The sequence below is a fragment of the Alosa pseudoharengus genome, unplaced genomic scaffold (genome assembly GCF_046254945.1).
Source record: "Alosa pseudoharengus isolate Yale_2024_CS ecotype anadromous, Long Island Sound unplaced genomic scaffold, YU_APseudo_1.1 YU_APseudo_1.1_scf_2, whole genome shotgun sequence".
In the NCBI taxonomy this organism is placed as follows: domain Eukaryota; kingdom Metazoa; phylum Chordata; class Actinopteri; order Clupeiformes; family Clupeidae; genus Alosa; species Alosa pseudoharengus.
Window position 1 is genome coordinate 28,124,523 of NW_027468663.1, and position 16,225 is coordinate 28,140,747.

Consider the following 16,225-nt stretch of genomic DNA (forward strand, 5'->3'; position numbering starts at 1 on the left):
TCTAACAAGCTAGTATTGTTCAATTCATGTCTATATATGGCTTTACTGATGAATGGATAAATGTCACCGAAAATTATTAAGGTAAGATAAGATCATAAGCTTGGGTTGCAGACTACGGCATAACTTTAGAAAGCTAGTTACAACTATGTCCGTTGAACGTAGCCTACCAGTTGAGTTATTCATTGCTAACATTAGCTATTGATAGGCCTACAGTAGGTGCATTAATAACTATAGCTAACATAGCTAATTGCCGTGTTTGGCTGCCGCGTTTGCTGTCATCCGTCAAACTTGTCAAAGTTAGGCCTACTCAGATTTGTAATGCGTCATTCACTATCTGATTTTATTAACAATATGTGCACACAGCTTGCTATTATTTTGGACAGTCCCGTATTGACCAACATCTGCATCCTCAGAAAAGCAAGCACAAATTAGCAAACAAACAATCTCCGTGGTTGATACTAAAGGGACAAAACTTAAGGTGCTTTGTACGGCCCTAAGGAGATAGCAATAACGTTAAATGAAATGCATAGTAGCCTAGGCTAGCCTATATAGCCTAATGTGTAAATGAACCTCAGCCTGCCATTCAGTGGTTATTTTAGTGACTGTTGCTGTTTGACTTACAATCTGTTATGGTGTATTTCCCTGCTATCTAAATAAAAAGTCTATGATCGGGTTTTTGTTGCTCGGATCGGATACAGATGTAAGAAGTGGCTACTCCGCCACCAGCCAGTCTTGCCATCTCCTCTGCAGCATTACTTTTGACGCCGTCCACTAGCTTTAAACTTCACCCACAGGTTCCGCTGGATATTTTTTTTTCCTTTCTGAAGGACATCGATAAAAAACCTACACTTTTTGCTGTATATCTGGCGGCACAACCCCAAACACAACACGTTTTCGTTATTGTTTCAACTTTGATCAACAACAATGTTTTAACTATGTAAGGTCAGTGGAAGCCGCTTGCGTTCTGCCACCCGGAAGGATCTTGGAGCCTATTGTTTACAAACATTCTGAAATGCCGTATACACCATCAAATAGAACACTGTAAATGCTAGTTTGAACACTTAACTTTTCAGGTAGCCGATAGGCTAGCTAATCATTAGCCTTTCAGACATTAGAATGTCATTATAATGCTGCTAACATTAGCCTACATGCTGCAACACAGGTATGAAATATATTATGTTTTAGTGACCTTGTTGTTTCTATGAACATGAATTGTTTATATGAAACATCAACTTAGACGAGGCATAAAAAGCCCTGTATATCCCCATTAAGAACTTAAACCTTTGAACTAGCTAGCTAGCTGATAAAGCTGGATGCTACCACCGGGTAGACACTGCAGTAAAATGGTTAGCAAACCGTCCATGCCTCCGGCCCGTGAATATTTCAGTTTCAAGGACGAAATCAAGAGTGTCCAAAGGGGTGAAAACCACTTTAAATCGGGTCACATTATTGACTGTTGTGTGTCGAGGGTCAGCTTGTGGGTTTTGTATGGGCCAGCATGAGGAACAAGACCTATCAAACCTACGAAGTTGTGTGGTGAGTTTTGCAGGGAGGTTGGTAATGCTAGTTAACATTAGCTAGGCTACTGTAGCCTTCATACTGTATATCAATCATTAACCTAGAAATACTTCTTCGTACATTTAATGAACATTTTGTGTAATAATTCAAGTTAATAAACTTAATATGGTGGTCCAAGAGCAGACCATGCACCGGTCCATGCATCAGGATGGCAGTCAGATACGAAGCACTGCACAATGTTGCTAACGTTAACCGCCTTCACACACACGATATAAAATACACGATGGTAAATATAACATTCAATACCAAAACACTATTATTTACACGATTACTCCTGAAATAACTGCTATTAACTATATAAAAATCATTGTTTGGAGGAGATGGTTCGCTGCTGTCGCCGGTTGGAAATGAATATTTCGCGCTGGTTCGTGCTGCTTATATATTTTTCAGTGAGGCCCGGTGGTTTATGGGATGAGTAGTTCCTTCGCTTGGAAATGAAAATATGTACAGTCTTGTATCTTTTACTTTTTTTGGACTTTCTATTCGTTTTTTCACTCGAAATGATATGTTGTATGCTTATGAGTTACGCCGTAGCTGATTAGCCTAAGACATGCTCTAAAACTCTTTAGATACGGATTTTTCCAAAACGTCAATGGGAGAAATGAATGGGAAATTTACTTCCGGAAACTAAGCTCTCTCGGAGGAGGGGCGGGACTGTGATGCTCTATAGATCGTTTGTGTAGAATTCTAGAAGGAACCAGGGAAATAATTCACTCCTCAACAGGTTAAAGGCGCAGTCAGAGATTTTATGCGATTTCTAGACCAACATTTTTTTTTGTCACAGCAATCGTCTCCTTACCAACGCTATCATCCCATTACACCTTGAAAAAAGTCATAACACAATATGGACTGCAGAAATATTCGCGAGCTAGGCTAAACACTAATTTGGTAGCGAAAGCAAGACATGACAAGACAGTGTTCATTGGAAAAAGAACATTCCCTTTTCAAAAGTTTGCACGTTACACAAATAATTGACAAGACATACGAACAAAATCACATAAGAACAGCAGGGTTAGACCTATGTGAATAAGTCACATTAAGTTTAGTAGTGTGCGTGCATACTCTGCAATGAAATACGATGCACAATGCTTATTGCAGTATTTTTCTGAACTGTGAAAAGAAACATGGTGCATAATCCTCGTTTTTAATCTCATGCATTGTTGTTACACCCCTACCTCATAAAAATCAAACTATTTCAAGCACTGCAATGTTTTTGTAGAGTTAATTTTGTAGTAAACAAACGTGGGTACAGTATAAAATAAGAGTTTACAGGTGCTGGAGAAAAAAAGTGATACAACAACCTTCTCTGGTCTCAACTAAGAAATTACATAAAAGTACATAGAAATACATTTGAGAAAAACATAACTGAGGTGAGCATTATAGGGAAACCAGGCAAGCTTGATGCTTTTTCTCTGCGAAACTCCCCCTCCCTCGGTCTGAAGCTCTTTTCCTTTTCTTTGCATCTTCCGTCAAGGGTTTTCGCTGCTTCTTTGCAATTATACACACGTTTGCAACAATCGCTAGTGTTTTGTTAGCCTACCTCTGTGCTGTATGCAGGATGTAAACTGATCCTGCTTCGGTCGGCGGGTAAGATACACCGAACTTGCAAGTGGGATATTCTTCTTACAGGCAGTAGGGGCGGGCGAGAGAGTCTTTATTCGCCCTTTAGTTCGGTGTATCCTACCCGCCGACCGAAGCAGGATCAGTTTACAGCTTAGAGGCAGGCTGACGAAACGCTAGAGATTGTTGCAAACGTGTGTATAATGGCAGAGCCGGCGAAGAAGCAGCGAAAAACCCTTGACGGAAGTGGCAAAGAAAAGGAAAAGAGCTTCAGACCGAGCGAGGGGTTTTGTAGAGAAAAAGCATCAGGCTTGCCTGGTGTCCCTTTAAAGGTGAGGATTTCAACCTGTTCATAAACGAATGCAATGTTCAGGATACAGAACCAGTGTATGCAATTTCAAAACATGATGTAGAAATCACCTTAACTATTTTTGTTATGGTGATCTATACTATACATATGCTCCAGTTAATCTTTTCTGTACGATATGTATGCAAAGAACAGGGATTCTCACTCCAGGGTAGTACAATCCCCTCGGTCATTGTCACTTATGTAGCTCAAACTTGGAATAGTGTGCTCTGTCCTATCCTGGCAATTTTCCTCCTCAGTCATTTGTCTTCGCCGACTTATTTGCTTCTGCAGCTGAAGCTTACTGGTAAAGAAAACAGTTTTCCATCCTAGCTCACTGGCCAACATCTCCACACCAGCGGGAACTGTGTTGTAGTGAGCCCTGAAAGTGTGTTCCCAAAATTCATTTGAGCCACACAACTAGACAAAAACAAAAAAGCACAGTAGTCAGAGTGGGACAAAGAACCAAATCAGTCTGAATGGGACAAATAACCAGACAAAATGTCTTTGAAAAGAGAGGATAAATTGGCATTAAATAGGACAAATTCATAGCAGCTATTCTAAAGACTAGAAAATGCAATTCCAAATTTTTGCATGTAAATGCAAAAAAGCTGCTGTGTATAACATTATATTACTTACAGTATTATTCAGATTACACAGTCTTACAGTATTCTTGAAAACCACTTACTTGGTTAGATGTTAGCTTAGAGTATATGACAGTCAGTAAAAATAAATGGTCAATTCAATATTGATCAACATTCTTTGTTTTAATACAGCAGAATGATACTCAGAATACACTAATGAACACTTACCAATGTAAGCTTGAAGTAAAAATCACAGTTGTGTACAGAACTTGATAATACCAATCATATTATCCTAAGACAGATCTATTTATCAGTGGTAACTCTGAACTGGCAGCAACAGCTAGAGGCCTCAGTTAATGGTATTAGGTCAAATTTGATGGTGATATATACACTGAAGAATAAAAGAGTCAGCCCTTCAGATTATCAGTTTTATACAGAACTTAGGTTAGAATCTTATTTTTCACACAGCACAGCTCAGGTCTAAAAAGAGAGGTCTAACAGCACAGCTATGTTTCACAGATGTTACAGCACAGGTATGATTCAAAGGTATGAATGGTTGACAAATATGATTTCACAGGTATACATGTTCCATATAGTTAGTGAGTATAGTCCTCACACAACAATATAGTTCTCAGAATGTCTCAGTGTAGATCTCAGATAAGTCTCAGTACGGTTAAATGGTATGTGCACAGATATGTTGAGATATGGTCACATGTTTGTAAGAATGTATGTTAGTAGGTATGTTGCTAGCGACATTGTCAGAGATGAATGGTTGACAGGTGTGCACACAGACAGGCACACACGTAATGTCATACACGGTCATCACCACTGGTCTGTTCTGGAACCTAAAAGGCAAAAGCAAACAAGTTTAACAGCTATAACAAAACAAGGAATGTCTGCAATTGTACAATTGTTCAATACAACTAAGGTATTTAAGTGAAGTTGTTACATTACATTAGGCTGACACATTATAACCTAACGACTAACATGGTAAACAGTTAAAGCTTTTTAAACAATTCTCTCAACAATTCTAGGACAATTAAAAAAAGGTAGAGTAGGCCTACAATACAATTGTTGCACCATCAAGCTACTGGTAGTTAAATACTAGCCTATAATATTAAATTGCAAACAAAGCAGAATTCTGTGTTTTATTGTTTTCAGTTTTAGTATAGGTGATAGCTAATCATATTTTTTTTTTAAATATAAAACGTAAACAGCTTAGAAAACTTTGCAGGCAAAGGGTCTGTTGTTGCTGTTGATAATAATATGAGTAAGGACAGATCATTCTGATACTAAGTATCTTGATAACCAACTGCTATAACTTAGCAGCTTGCTAGGTCTGTCAGCCACATTTTTTCCTACAGATTACAATGTACTACAACTGAAAAGTTTGATTCACGTGCCAGGCTACACTTTAATTTATAGACCAGAACAATGCAGAAATGAGTAGGCCATGTAATCATTGTAGCCTATGTTGACAACACAAACATTATAAGTTAGCTCAACTTCTGTTGTGTGTTTTAACAAGACATAGTCGTATTGTCTATTTCCTAACAGTAGCCTATTCATGGCTTTCATAAGGTCCCTTTTCACAGGAGTATTAATAAAGCACCAATGCATTCATAATTTAGGCGCTTGATTGTATACACCTGTGGAAAGGGACCTGATGAAACCCACCAATAGACGAACTATAGTATACCGTGATAACGTTAGTGTTTACTTAGGCTAGCTTCTACGTAAGAATCAGGAGCGTAGAATGACACGTAGCCTGGCCTATTTGATACACAAACAAGCGGTGTACAACGTTAAACATTTGTTAAAATAAAAACAGGAGCATATATTTGTTAACTTTAACTAAAATGTGAACGGTAGAAGCTATAATGTTATGACCATCAACAAGTAGCTAACTTGGGTGGGTTTCATCAGGACCCTTCACACAGCCTAGCCCTAGGCTATAATCAAGCACCACGCAATCTGCATTCATAATCTATTCTAGGTGCTTGATTCTATACACCTGTGGAAAGTGACCTGATGTTGAATAGAACCAGAGCCTAGTATCTGTAGGCCTAACGTTACTTCTCTGGTTTACGTTAACGTTCTAGTTAAAATGCTGCTTAGCTGGTTACTAGCCCTAATGAACAAATGTAATGTTACGTTTGATTGTCGTTAGCTATCGAAACCTACAGCTAATAGGTCACTGTAAAGTTGACGACATATTAACGTTGATTAACAGTGGGTTTCCTTACATAATACATATCAACGTAGCAAGGTGCTAACGTCAACTATTTCACTAACGTTAACGCTACCTAACGTTAGTTTAGTTATGTGTGACCCATCATTTCATACATATAACGCTAACGTTACATAATGTTTGACGACATAAATTACTCAAATACCAAAAACCGGAACACTTACCTTGTCTGTAATTACAGAAATGTGCCTCTGAAGGAGAGTTTTACAAAGTGACCACGGCACAGCAGGCGAAGACGTTCAGCAGATTCACAGCTCCAGCGGTAGCTCGCGTTCAGCTGTTGATTGCTTATTTCTTTCAGCTGTAGGTCACGTCATAATGCTAAAAGTTGCCGCCAAGGCGGTCAATGTTAAGTCAATGGGAATTTATTGCTCTTTTATCGTAAATATCTCAAAAAGTATAAAGTTTACAAATGTAAAAATTATATTGTACAATTGTCCGTTACAAGACCTTTGTAGGAGTGTTTGAATGACGTCAGACGGTTCAGTGGTTTTACAGTCATTAAACGTCGAATTTGGTCGGAAGAAGAATAATAATAACTAGAAAAGCATTTCCTGAAGGAAATACAGTGCATGAAAATGCAAAAAATATGATGTAAAATATCATACAGAGTAAAAACAAACTATTGGTTGCTAGGTAGATGAGGTTTAATATAGTTGGAATGACTGAACAGTTAAATAGGTGGATAGTTTATATAGTTAAATGATTTGCTTGGTAAATAAGGTTTAATATAGTTGGAATGATTGAACGGTTAAATAGGTGGATAATTTAAATGGTTAAATTATTTAGGTAGATAATTGACGATAACTGACAGTTGGAATGGCTCTAATGTTTGCTAGCAGTTATGCTAACTATGTTATCAAAGATAATAATGTTAACCAAGTTACTTAACTTAGTTAACTTAGCTAATGTTTTCATATTTAGTAGTTATGCTAACTAGCATGTTAGCAATGCTAACTATGTTAACCATGTGACTTAACTAACCTAGCTAATCATTTTTAGTAGGTATGCTAACTATGTTAATTAACATGCTAACATGTTAAGTATGCTAACCATGTGACTTAGCTAACCTAGCTAATCCTTTTTAGCAGTTATGCTAACTATGCTAACTAACATGCTAACAAAGTAGCATGCTAACTATGCTAACCATGTTACCAAAGATCCTTAATATACAAAGATAAAGCAGCACAGGCTTCTACAATGGAATGGAATTGTACACAGTTCCTGCCTCCTAAAAAGGCGTGGTCAGAATGCGCTGACGCTACCTCGTTGATGAAAACGTCAAATATTTTTCATTTTCGCGCCTCTCTCTTGCTGTGACCAACTGGAGCTGGCCTGGGTGACTGAATTTGGTACATCGTCGTGGCAAGATGCGGTCTGATTTCCAGGTAAGTGGCAGTTTGAAATGTGGCAAGGTATTTGTGATTAGTCTGTGTCAGTGTAACGAGTTATCTATGTAGTAAAATGTCTGCGGAGTTTAGGTAATAACATTATTATTATCTCGTGTCGCCGTCATGAATGTTAGCTCATTGAGGAGTAACGTTAGTTGACGTTAGCTAGCTAACCATCTGATACCGATAGCAGAGCTAGCTGAGGCACTAGCTACCAGATTAATTTGGTAGTTAGGCTACAAAGATAATTTACGAACCTGATATTTGCTCTACCTAAATCGGCATCACTATAGCTTGTGGATCAGATCTACTGCAAGCGACATTGATTTAGCAGTTTTGAAATGTGTTTAGTTGCTAGTAAAAAATGAGTAGCTACCGTATGTACACAGTTGTTGGTGCACTGAATTTTATTATCAGCCTAGCGTAGCAGCTAGTGAAACATTTAGTTTTACGCCATATTCTCTGTCTGTCCTTGATGACGCGACGATTTTCTCTACTGATCTCTGCCCCGATCCTGCACATTACATATTTTTGTATTAAGTTTGTCTCTGATGGCAAATGTGTAGTCAGGGTGGCGCTCAACGATTGTGTTGAATAACGTTACATCAGTTGTGAGTAGTTTTTCTCGGATGGTCTTGCACAGACCCTTATCAAGCAGCACTAAAATGAACGTCATGTTTGCTAATTCTCTCCCCAGTTGTTGGACGAGCAGAAGGACGCTATGGATGGTGAGGATGAACCCGCGATGACAGGGAGGAATGAACTTGAACCTGTGTTATTCAGAGGATAAGTCAATGCTATGTACTGTGTTCTGTAACTGTCCGCTCTTGTGGCCATTCAAATGTATAGCAGCTAGGGCAATTCCACGCAAAACTGTAACATCCATAACACCAACACAATGCCATGGTATTTAGTTGGCATTATGGATGTGACAGTTTTGCGTGGAATTGCCCTATACAAGTTACAGACTTTCAAAGTTAAACATATCAAATATAATTTCATATAGGCTACTAACAATCAGACCTGAAGACTTCATGAAACACTACCAAAATAAAGTTGAAACTAATTCTACAAAAGGCACTCCAAAGGAAAAGCCTTTTTGGCTGCATTGGCCAACATGTTTCGACCAACAGCCTGTCACTATGAAACTCTGTAACTAGATTTAAACTTCCCTCTGTATGGAATCTATTATTCAACATTAGTTAACACACTGAGAATGATTGCTGCACTATATGTATTGTTCTCTAGCAACCTGAAGGTCCAAGACTCAATCCACTGAAGGCTCTCCGTAAGATGGTGGATCTGATGTCTGCTTTGTGGTCCTATAGGACGACGCCATGGATTGGGGTCAGAGATGCGCCTGAGAAGTAAGTGTTTGTGTTTGTAATCAAGTGCTGTAATCACAATTTGACTGATGCTAAAACTGGAGTAGGGGATTTGAATGGACATTTATACCGTGAATTTAAGACATCAAAAAGCCTGTTCATGGCCTCAAAGAAGTCAGTCGTAGTATTTGCCTAACTTGGCAGCCTCTCCAGCTGTATCATAGTCTTCAGTCCTATTGTGTTATCACAGCATTTATAGTATGAAGGATCATATTAAGCAAAGCAATGTGCAGGTGTAGTAACTTAATTTCAAGAACATAAGAACATAATTGTAATTCATGATGTTTTTTTTTTTTTTTTACTTTGCGTGGTGTTGTCTCTGTTTTAGGTGCTGTAAATGCTGGCCATATGACTTCAACCTTCATCCAACCAAACGAAGAGATCCTGCTTTCCTACACTCCATTCAGGATGTTAGTTAATTCAAAGACAATAACAGTATTTAGTTTTGTAAATGCTTAACTACCACTCAATGCAGGACACATCTACTGGCAGTTGATGGAGGGGGTTTAGGGCAGTTGTGCTATTCTTTTCCTTGTGGGTAGACTGCAGAATGTGGCTATGTATGCAGGTGTTAAATTGTGGGATTTGTTGAAAATGTGAATTTCAAATAAAACCATACCATTCAAAGTTAGCCTCACACACTTTATACCCTCCTTTCCTCAGGTTTACTTGTTTGGATCGGATGGACAAGTCGGCACTCCTTATATTAACAAGCTACCTCTTTCTTCTACTAGTTCAATAATATGGTATCTGAAAGAGAAATGCCAGTGTTCATCATATTTTTAGCCTTATGTCAATGAAAAAATAAGTGGTGTATTTCCATTGTAATTTGCGTGGGTAGTAGACCTAAGGATATGGCCGTGTGGCGGCGCTGTGGGATACATCGATTGGCGCTACTTTATCAAACATCAGAGGTAAGGCTAATTGAGAAAGCAGACGTCTGGTTAGGTGTGCTAGTTAGCAACTTGTTAACCAGGGGCACGTTTCCCATAACCATAGTTGCTAACTAAGTTAGCTACTTTGTTGGTTACAATGCAAACTATGGTTTTGGGAAACGCACCCCTGGCTGTCCAGATTATTATGTGATATGACCTACTTGTTAAACAATAATATGCAATACTATAGTACAGTGGTTCTCAAATGGGGGTACGTGAGATTTTAAAATATACAAATAATTTGCAATAAATGTAGTCATGGATTACTATCCAAATGTTTGAATTTTGTATGTGTTTATTAGTTCCAAAGTTTAATAAATTAGACACTGATGGCACAGTGCTCTGTTTTAAATCTTTTTTTTCTCAACCAAAAATGCTTTGCGCTGGTTAGGGGGAAGGCTACTTGGCTGAAAAAATATTTCACAGGGGGGTACATCACTGAAAAAAGGTTGAGAAACCACTGCCCTAGTTTATGTGTATGGCCGTCTGCTATACAGCCTATTTGAACGCAATCCATTTTCGCGATTGAGTGATCAACATCGAAGTGGTAAGCAACGGTAACTTATTCCAGAGAACCTTCGGCTACTTAGTAGATCGCGTGCCAGTGGGTTACAGAAACAGACAGACAAGTGGCAAACAAAGTCGTTTTTCTCATTAACTGTTCATCTGAAAAACGCCATGTCGATGTCAGAATGTAAGGAACACATGTGAATTACAGAAAATGCATTAAAATGCCCAATCTCGAGCTGTATAATTAAGGGCTGGGGCATAATCCGAGAAAAAATGATTTCTTCCATAGGGCCACAGTGTAAAGAATCTCTCGCTAGTCTCCTAAAAAGGCGTGGCGCTAGTGAACCCTACGTCATAGGGGAACAGGAAGAACCCTTCTGTGAATCGTCTCGCTTTATCAACCGTCTCTGATGTTACTTAGCTAACTTAGCTAATCATTTTAGCAGTTATGCTAACTAGCATGCTAACATGCTAACTATGCTAACCATGTTACTTAGCTAATCATTTTTAGCAGTTTTGCTAAAAATGCTAACTAGCATGCTAACTATGTTAACTAGCTACAGTGGGTAGGAGTCATAGTTGATGACAAGTAACAGTTACAATAGGGAGGGAAAGTGAAAACCAGTGCCCCAAGTGGTTGCGTTCCTATCAAAGAGCAGCTCCAATGTTAAGTCCCATAGACCTATTTTAAAAAAATACTGTGAAGCCAAATCAGCGATCTTATCCACCAAAAATATTTTTCAGTGTCTATACAGTAATAATCTTCTAACTGTGAAAATGTCAGACTCTATTTTGCCTTATTTTAAAAAATCGAAATTGCTCCTTTTGTTTCATAAACGAACTACAAAAAAGCCACGTGACTTTACCCTTCGACGTTACTCACGGTAGCATGGTTTATTTATTAGCCTGGTTAGCATTGCCCCTTAACACTTACTGCCAGCTCTTCATGTGAGTAGAACCACAACACCAGTTATCCAGACATAAAGGTTATCACCACGCGGTTTACATCACCTTCCGTTATTACAAAAATATGTAAGCCAGTTAAGCAAATTGCCGTATTGATCAGTTAGAGATGAAGCGCCCAAACCTGTGACGTCACATGCAACTGTAGTTTGTTATCACCATGTTACGACAAAAACTCAAAACAATTCAACTGATCCTAAAAATAAGGTATGACCACTTGAAGCAATAGAGGTGACCCCAGTGCCTAACATATGTAAGGCATTAAATTAAGATCCCAATGTGCACCGAGATATATTTTTTCTAAAAAAAAATCCCATCCCCTCCGCTAAACTCTAGGAACGCAACCACTAGATGGCGATGAGATTACTTTCCCTCCCTATGGCTGAACTAGGGGTGTCACGATTCTCCAAATCCTCGATTCGATGTAATTTTCGATTTTAAAGTCACGATTCGATTCGATTTTCGATCTTTTAAAAATATTACTATTAATGCATTCCTTATATGTTATTTACTCTTTTTGGCCTTTTCTTTTTCGGGGGGCTTTTATTTTGAAACCGCTTTGAAACCGTTCCAACCGCGAGGTTGTAATGTAAACAGAACTAACATTAGGCTAAAACAGAGACGTGAACATGGTAAAATGAAACAACACAGAATGTTAATTTCATTGTTTCAGCACACTTCGAAGAGACCCAAGGTTAGTGTTCATGGAATATGTACTTATAAATGTGCATCTTAAGCCTTAAAGTAACTTTGGACTGTAATTAGACCATCTTTTCACTTGCTAAGTTGAGTAGGCTAAGTTAGTTTTAATTGACGTGAATGAACGAATACACCGGTGATTTCAAAGTAGCAAAAGGGGCTTTGATTTCGGTAGGTTGATGTGTAGGCCTATATTTTAACTGGCTGCAGCTTAAAATTAGAGGAGTGTTGACGCTGCAGTTCATCACGTGCATGTGTGTTTGTGCGTCTTGTCATACATGCTGGACGTGACATTGGGGGTGTGGCTGCATCGTCGATTCTACTTTTAAGTTCGAAGTTCGAGATTGAGATGTAATTTCGATCGATTTCGAAATAAAATCGAAATCGTGACACCCTTAGGCTGAACAGTTAAAAAGTTCAGTAGTTTAAAGGCTTAAATTGTTTAACAGTGAAATATTGTAGTGAGGACTTTTATTTTGAAACAGTTTTTGGCAGAGGAAGCAGTTGAACAGGATGTGTAGTCTTAATAGGGCCAGTTTGTATGCTTAAAACCTGAGACTGGCAGTTGATGCAGGTGGCCCGAACACCTGCCATAGGATTCTAAATAGAGCATCACATTCCCGCCCCTCCTCCGAGAGAGCTTAGTTTCCGGAAGAAAATTTCCCATTCATTTCTCCCATTGACGTTTTGGAAAAATCCGTATCTAAAGAGTTTTAGAGCATGTCTTAGGCTAATCAGCTACGGCGTAACTCATAAGCATACAACATATCATTCAAGACTGTACATATTTTCATTTCCGAGCGAAGCTCATCCCATAAACCACTGGGCCTCACTGAAAAATATATAAGCAGCATGAACCAGCGCGAAATCATTCATTTCCAACCTGCGACAGCAGCGAACCCTCTCCTCCAAACAATGATTTTTATATAGTTAATAGCAGTTATTTCAGGAGTAATCGTGTAAATAATAGTGTTTTGGTATTGAATGTTATATTTACCATCGTGTATTTTATATCGTGTGTGTGAAAGCGGTTAACGTTAGCAACATTGTGCAGTGCTTCGTATCTGACTGCCATCCTGATGCATGGACCGGTGTATGGTCTGCTCTTGGACCACCATATCTTATTAACTTGAATTATTACACAAAATGTTCATTAAATGTACGAAGAAGTATTTCTAGGTTAATGATTGATATGGCTCGTACAGTATGAAGGCTACAGCCTAGCTAATGTTAACTAGCATTACCAACCTCCCTGCAAAACTCACCACACAACTTCGTAGGTTTGATAGGTCTTGTTCCTCATGCTGGCCCATACAAAACCCACAAGCTGACCCTCGACACACAACAGTCAATAATGTGACCCGATTTAAAGTGGTTTTCACCCCTTTGGACACTCTTGATTTCGTCCTTGAAACTGAAATATTCACGGGCCGGGGGCATGGACGGTTTGCTAACCATTTTACTGCAGTGTCTACCCGGTGGTAGCATCCAGCTTTGCTATCAGCTAGCTAGCTAGTTCAAAGGTTTACGTTCTTAATGGGGATATACAGGGCTTTTTATGCCTCGTCTAAGTTGATGTTTCATATAAACAACAATTCATGTTCATAGAAACAACAAGGTCACTAAAACATAATATATTTCATACCTGTGTTGCAGCATGTAGGCTAATGTTAGCAGCATTATAATGACATTCTAATGTCTGAAAGGCTAATGATTAGCTAGCCTATCGGCTACCTGAAAAGTTAAGTGTTCAAATTAGCATTTACAGTTTTCTATTTGATGGTGTATTGGCCCTGACTAAGTTCGTGTGATATATAAACCACAATCCTTGTTGATACAAGTACCAATGTTCGTCTAGAAAGTCTTTATTCACATTAAGATTTTCGCCATAGGCAGTAAAAGACTCCGCCATCTTGTCAATCATTTTCGCTGATTCAAGTTTCAAACTATGACTGAACGGCCTTTCCACCAATCAGAGGCATCACTGTGGGATTGTTCAGGATTGTGGGTAATGAAGTACTTATCCAAGACATCGCGAATAAAAGACATTTATCTCAAAACGAGGTTAGTGCCCCGTGAACTTTTGGCGTCTATATGAGCATACAAAATCGCTTAGTACAGCCGTAGCTGGTTTTGAGTCTACCATGTGCAGTTAAGTTTTTATGGCTTATACCCGAATTGTCAATGGAGAAATTGCATTGAATTCTTACTTCCGGAAACTCCTGTGGGCGGGACTGTGATGCTCTATTGCTTAACGGCTCTATTGTGATGTCATCAGCCCATGTTAAGTCTATGGGGAAATTTTGAACAGTTTTTAATTAATAGTTTAAAAAGTATACAAGTTACAAAGCTGAAAAATACATAGCACTCTTGTCCTAAGTAAGACCTATGTAACATAGTTTGAATGAAGTTTCTACGTTAAACGGTTGAAGCTGCATTAAATGCGTTAGAAGAAGAAGAATAAGAAGCCTAGGAAGAACAGTACAGTGCATTTTCATGCACTGTAAAAACAGATAAGAAGAACAGTGATAATAGTCCATTGCATTTACATGCAATGCAATAACAAGGCCTAGCCTACTCTGGTCCTGCTTCACCTCAGTGGTTCTCAACCGGTGTGTCGTTACCGGTGTGCCATAGAATTTTGAGGAGCCCAATACATTTCTACAGGCTTGAAATAAGGTACAGGGAACTTTTTTTTAAATGCATCAATGCACCTTTTTGTTGAGCAGAATAAAATTATGTTGAAGTCATAACTCACCTTACTCATGAACACTCATGGAAGAAATATGGGCAAATGAGAATGAAGGCCCGGCTGTAATAGCCTAGTTGTTTGTGACATTCATCATAATCAGTAACCTAGCCTGGCCAATTGGTGTGCCTTTGGCATTGTGGTTTGACCTCTGATGTGCCTTAGACCCAAAAATGTTGACCTTATCCTATCTCTTCCCCTTAAAGTGTAGGCTACCGGTATTTTGTTGTCACCTTTCTGAAAGCTTGAGAAGTTTGTCCAAGTTGTGCAATGTCTTCTAAATTGAGATAGGTCATGATCCGAAGCAGGAGTCGTCTGGGAAGGCGTTCCAGGTAATCGAAGTGTCCCTCACATAGCGCTAGAGTATGTTGCATGATGCGAGAACCGAATACCACTCGAACCTGGCCTGGAGACAAATGTATCATGGTAAAGTAGGCTAGCCATGAAATGGGTCTTTGCTCGACATCACAAAGTGAAGTGTGGCCCGTCGAGTCCTCATGAACTAGAATAGGCCTATGCCTACGTTAACAATTGCAATTTCAGCTAAACATAATAGGTTATAACGTTACTCTTTAACATGCTGTTCTCCAGATAATCTGAGTGTGACTCCCTGAATTCTCCAGGTTTTGTGCTTTCGCTTCTCAAAGAAATCTTCCACCATCTCCAAATCACCTGTAAAGCACGATGGTCAACGTTAAGTGACACTTGTTATGAACTGGAAATAAAAGCTATCCGACATAACGTTAATTTTATGCGATGTTGAATGTTTTTGCTAAGATAATGGGGAAACATTAGCTTCAGGCGAAACCAGCGAGTCATGTCACTGTTGGCACTTCATGAGATGGAAATTTTAGCCTACATAGATGTTGGCGATCACAAAAACTCACTTCTGATTTTGCTATTTGAAGATGAAAGTAATCCTTCATTGGAGCTGGCCCTTGTCCGCTGATTTCGAACAAAGTTTCCCCCATAAGACTCGCCATTTGTAAAGACGCACCAGTTACTATAGCAACGGGGCAGGGTGACCTAATCCGTCGTCACGCCCAGGCTGTGCCGGCTAAAACCTTTTACTGTCTGTGGCTAAAACGCAAGTTAGGCTAGGCTGATAACCAAAACAATTATGCATTTTATGACTAAAGCATGAAAGTTTCACCATATAATCTTCACCCCCTAAGGTTTAATTTCAGACGTGGAGCCACTTCAGATCTAACCTCTGGGGCTAGATATTTGCTGTATAATATACACATCTTTGAGGAGTAAAATATTTTTACAAA

The 16,225-nt window shown here is 38.9% G+C and overlaps 1 protein-coding gene and 1 long non-coding RNA gene across 2 annotated transcripts; one reads left to right on the forward strand and one right to left on the reverse strand.

Annotated features, from left to right (window-relative positions):
• Nucleotides 1-3,646: 3,646 nt before the first annotated feature.
• On the reverse strand, nucleotides 3,647-15,934 carry fbxo36b (F-box protein 36b). The gene is made up of 4 exons (XM_076293201.1): nucleotides 15,839-15,934; nucleotides 15,521-15,623; nucleotides 15,185-15,357; nucleotides 3,647-3,904 (listed from the first exon to the last, which is right to left on the reverse strand). The coding sequence occupies exons 1-4, from the start codon at nucleotides 15,932-15,934 to the stop codon at nucleotides 3,647-3,649; spliced, it is 630 nt and encodes a 209-aa protein (XP_076149316.1).
• On the forward strand, nucleotides 7,481-9,726 carry LOC143134210 (uncharacterized). The gene is made up of 4 exons (XR_012988608.1): nucleotides 7,481-7,707; nucleotides 8,408-8,438; nucleotides 8,959-9,077; nucleotides 9,424-9,726. It is a non-coding gene; the product is annotated as an uncharacterized LOC143134210 (long non-coding RNA).
• Nucleotides 15,935-16,225: the final 291 nt, after the last annotated feature.

Excerpts from the sequence above, each read along its gene's own strand:
- fbxo36b (XM_076293201.1), bottom strand. The coding sequence starts at position 15,934 with ATGGCGAGTCTTATGGGGGAAACTTTGTTCGAAATCAGCGGACAAGGG. Across the intron at positions 15,358-15,520 it reads GGAGAACAGCATGTTAAAGA|GCCAGGTTCGAGTGGTATTC; the intron begins GTAACGTTATAA and ends ATTTGTCTCCAG. Across the intron at positions 3,905-15,184 it reads CTTCTCAAGCTTTCAGAAAG|TTGTGTGGCTCAAATGAATT; the intron begins GTGACAACAAAA and ends GTTTTTGTCTAG.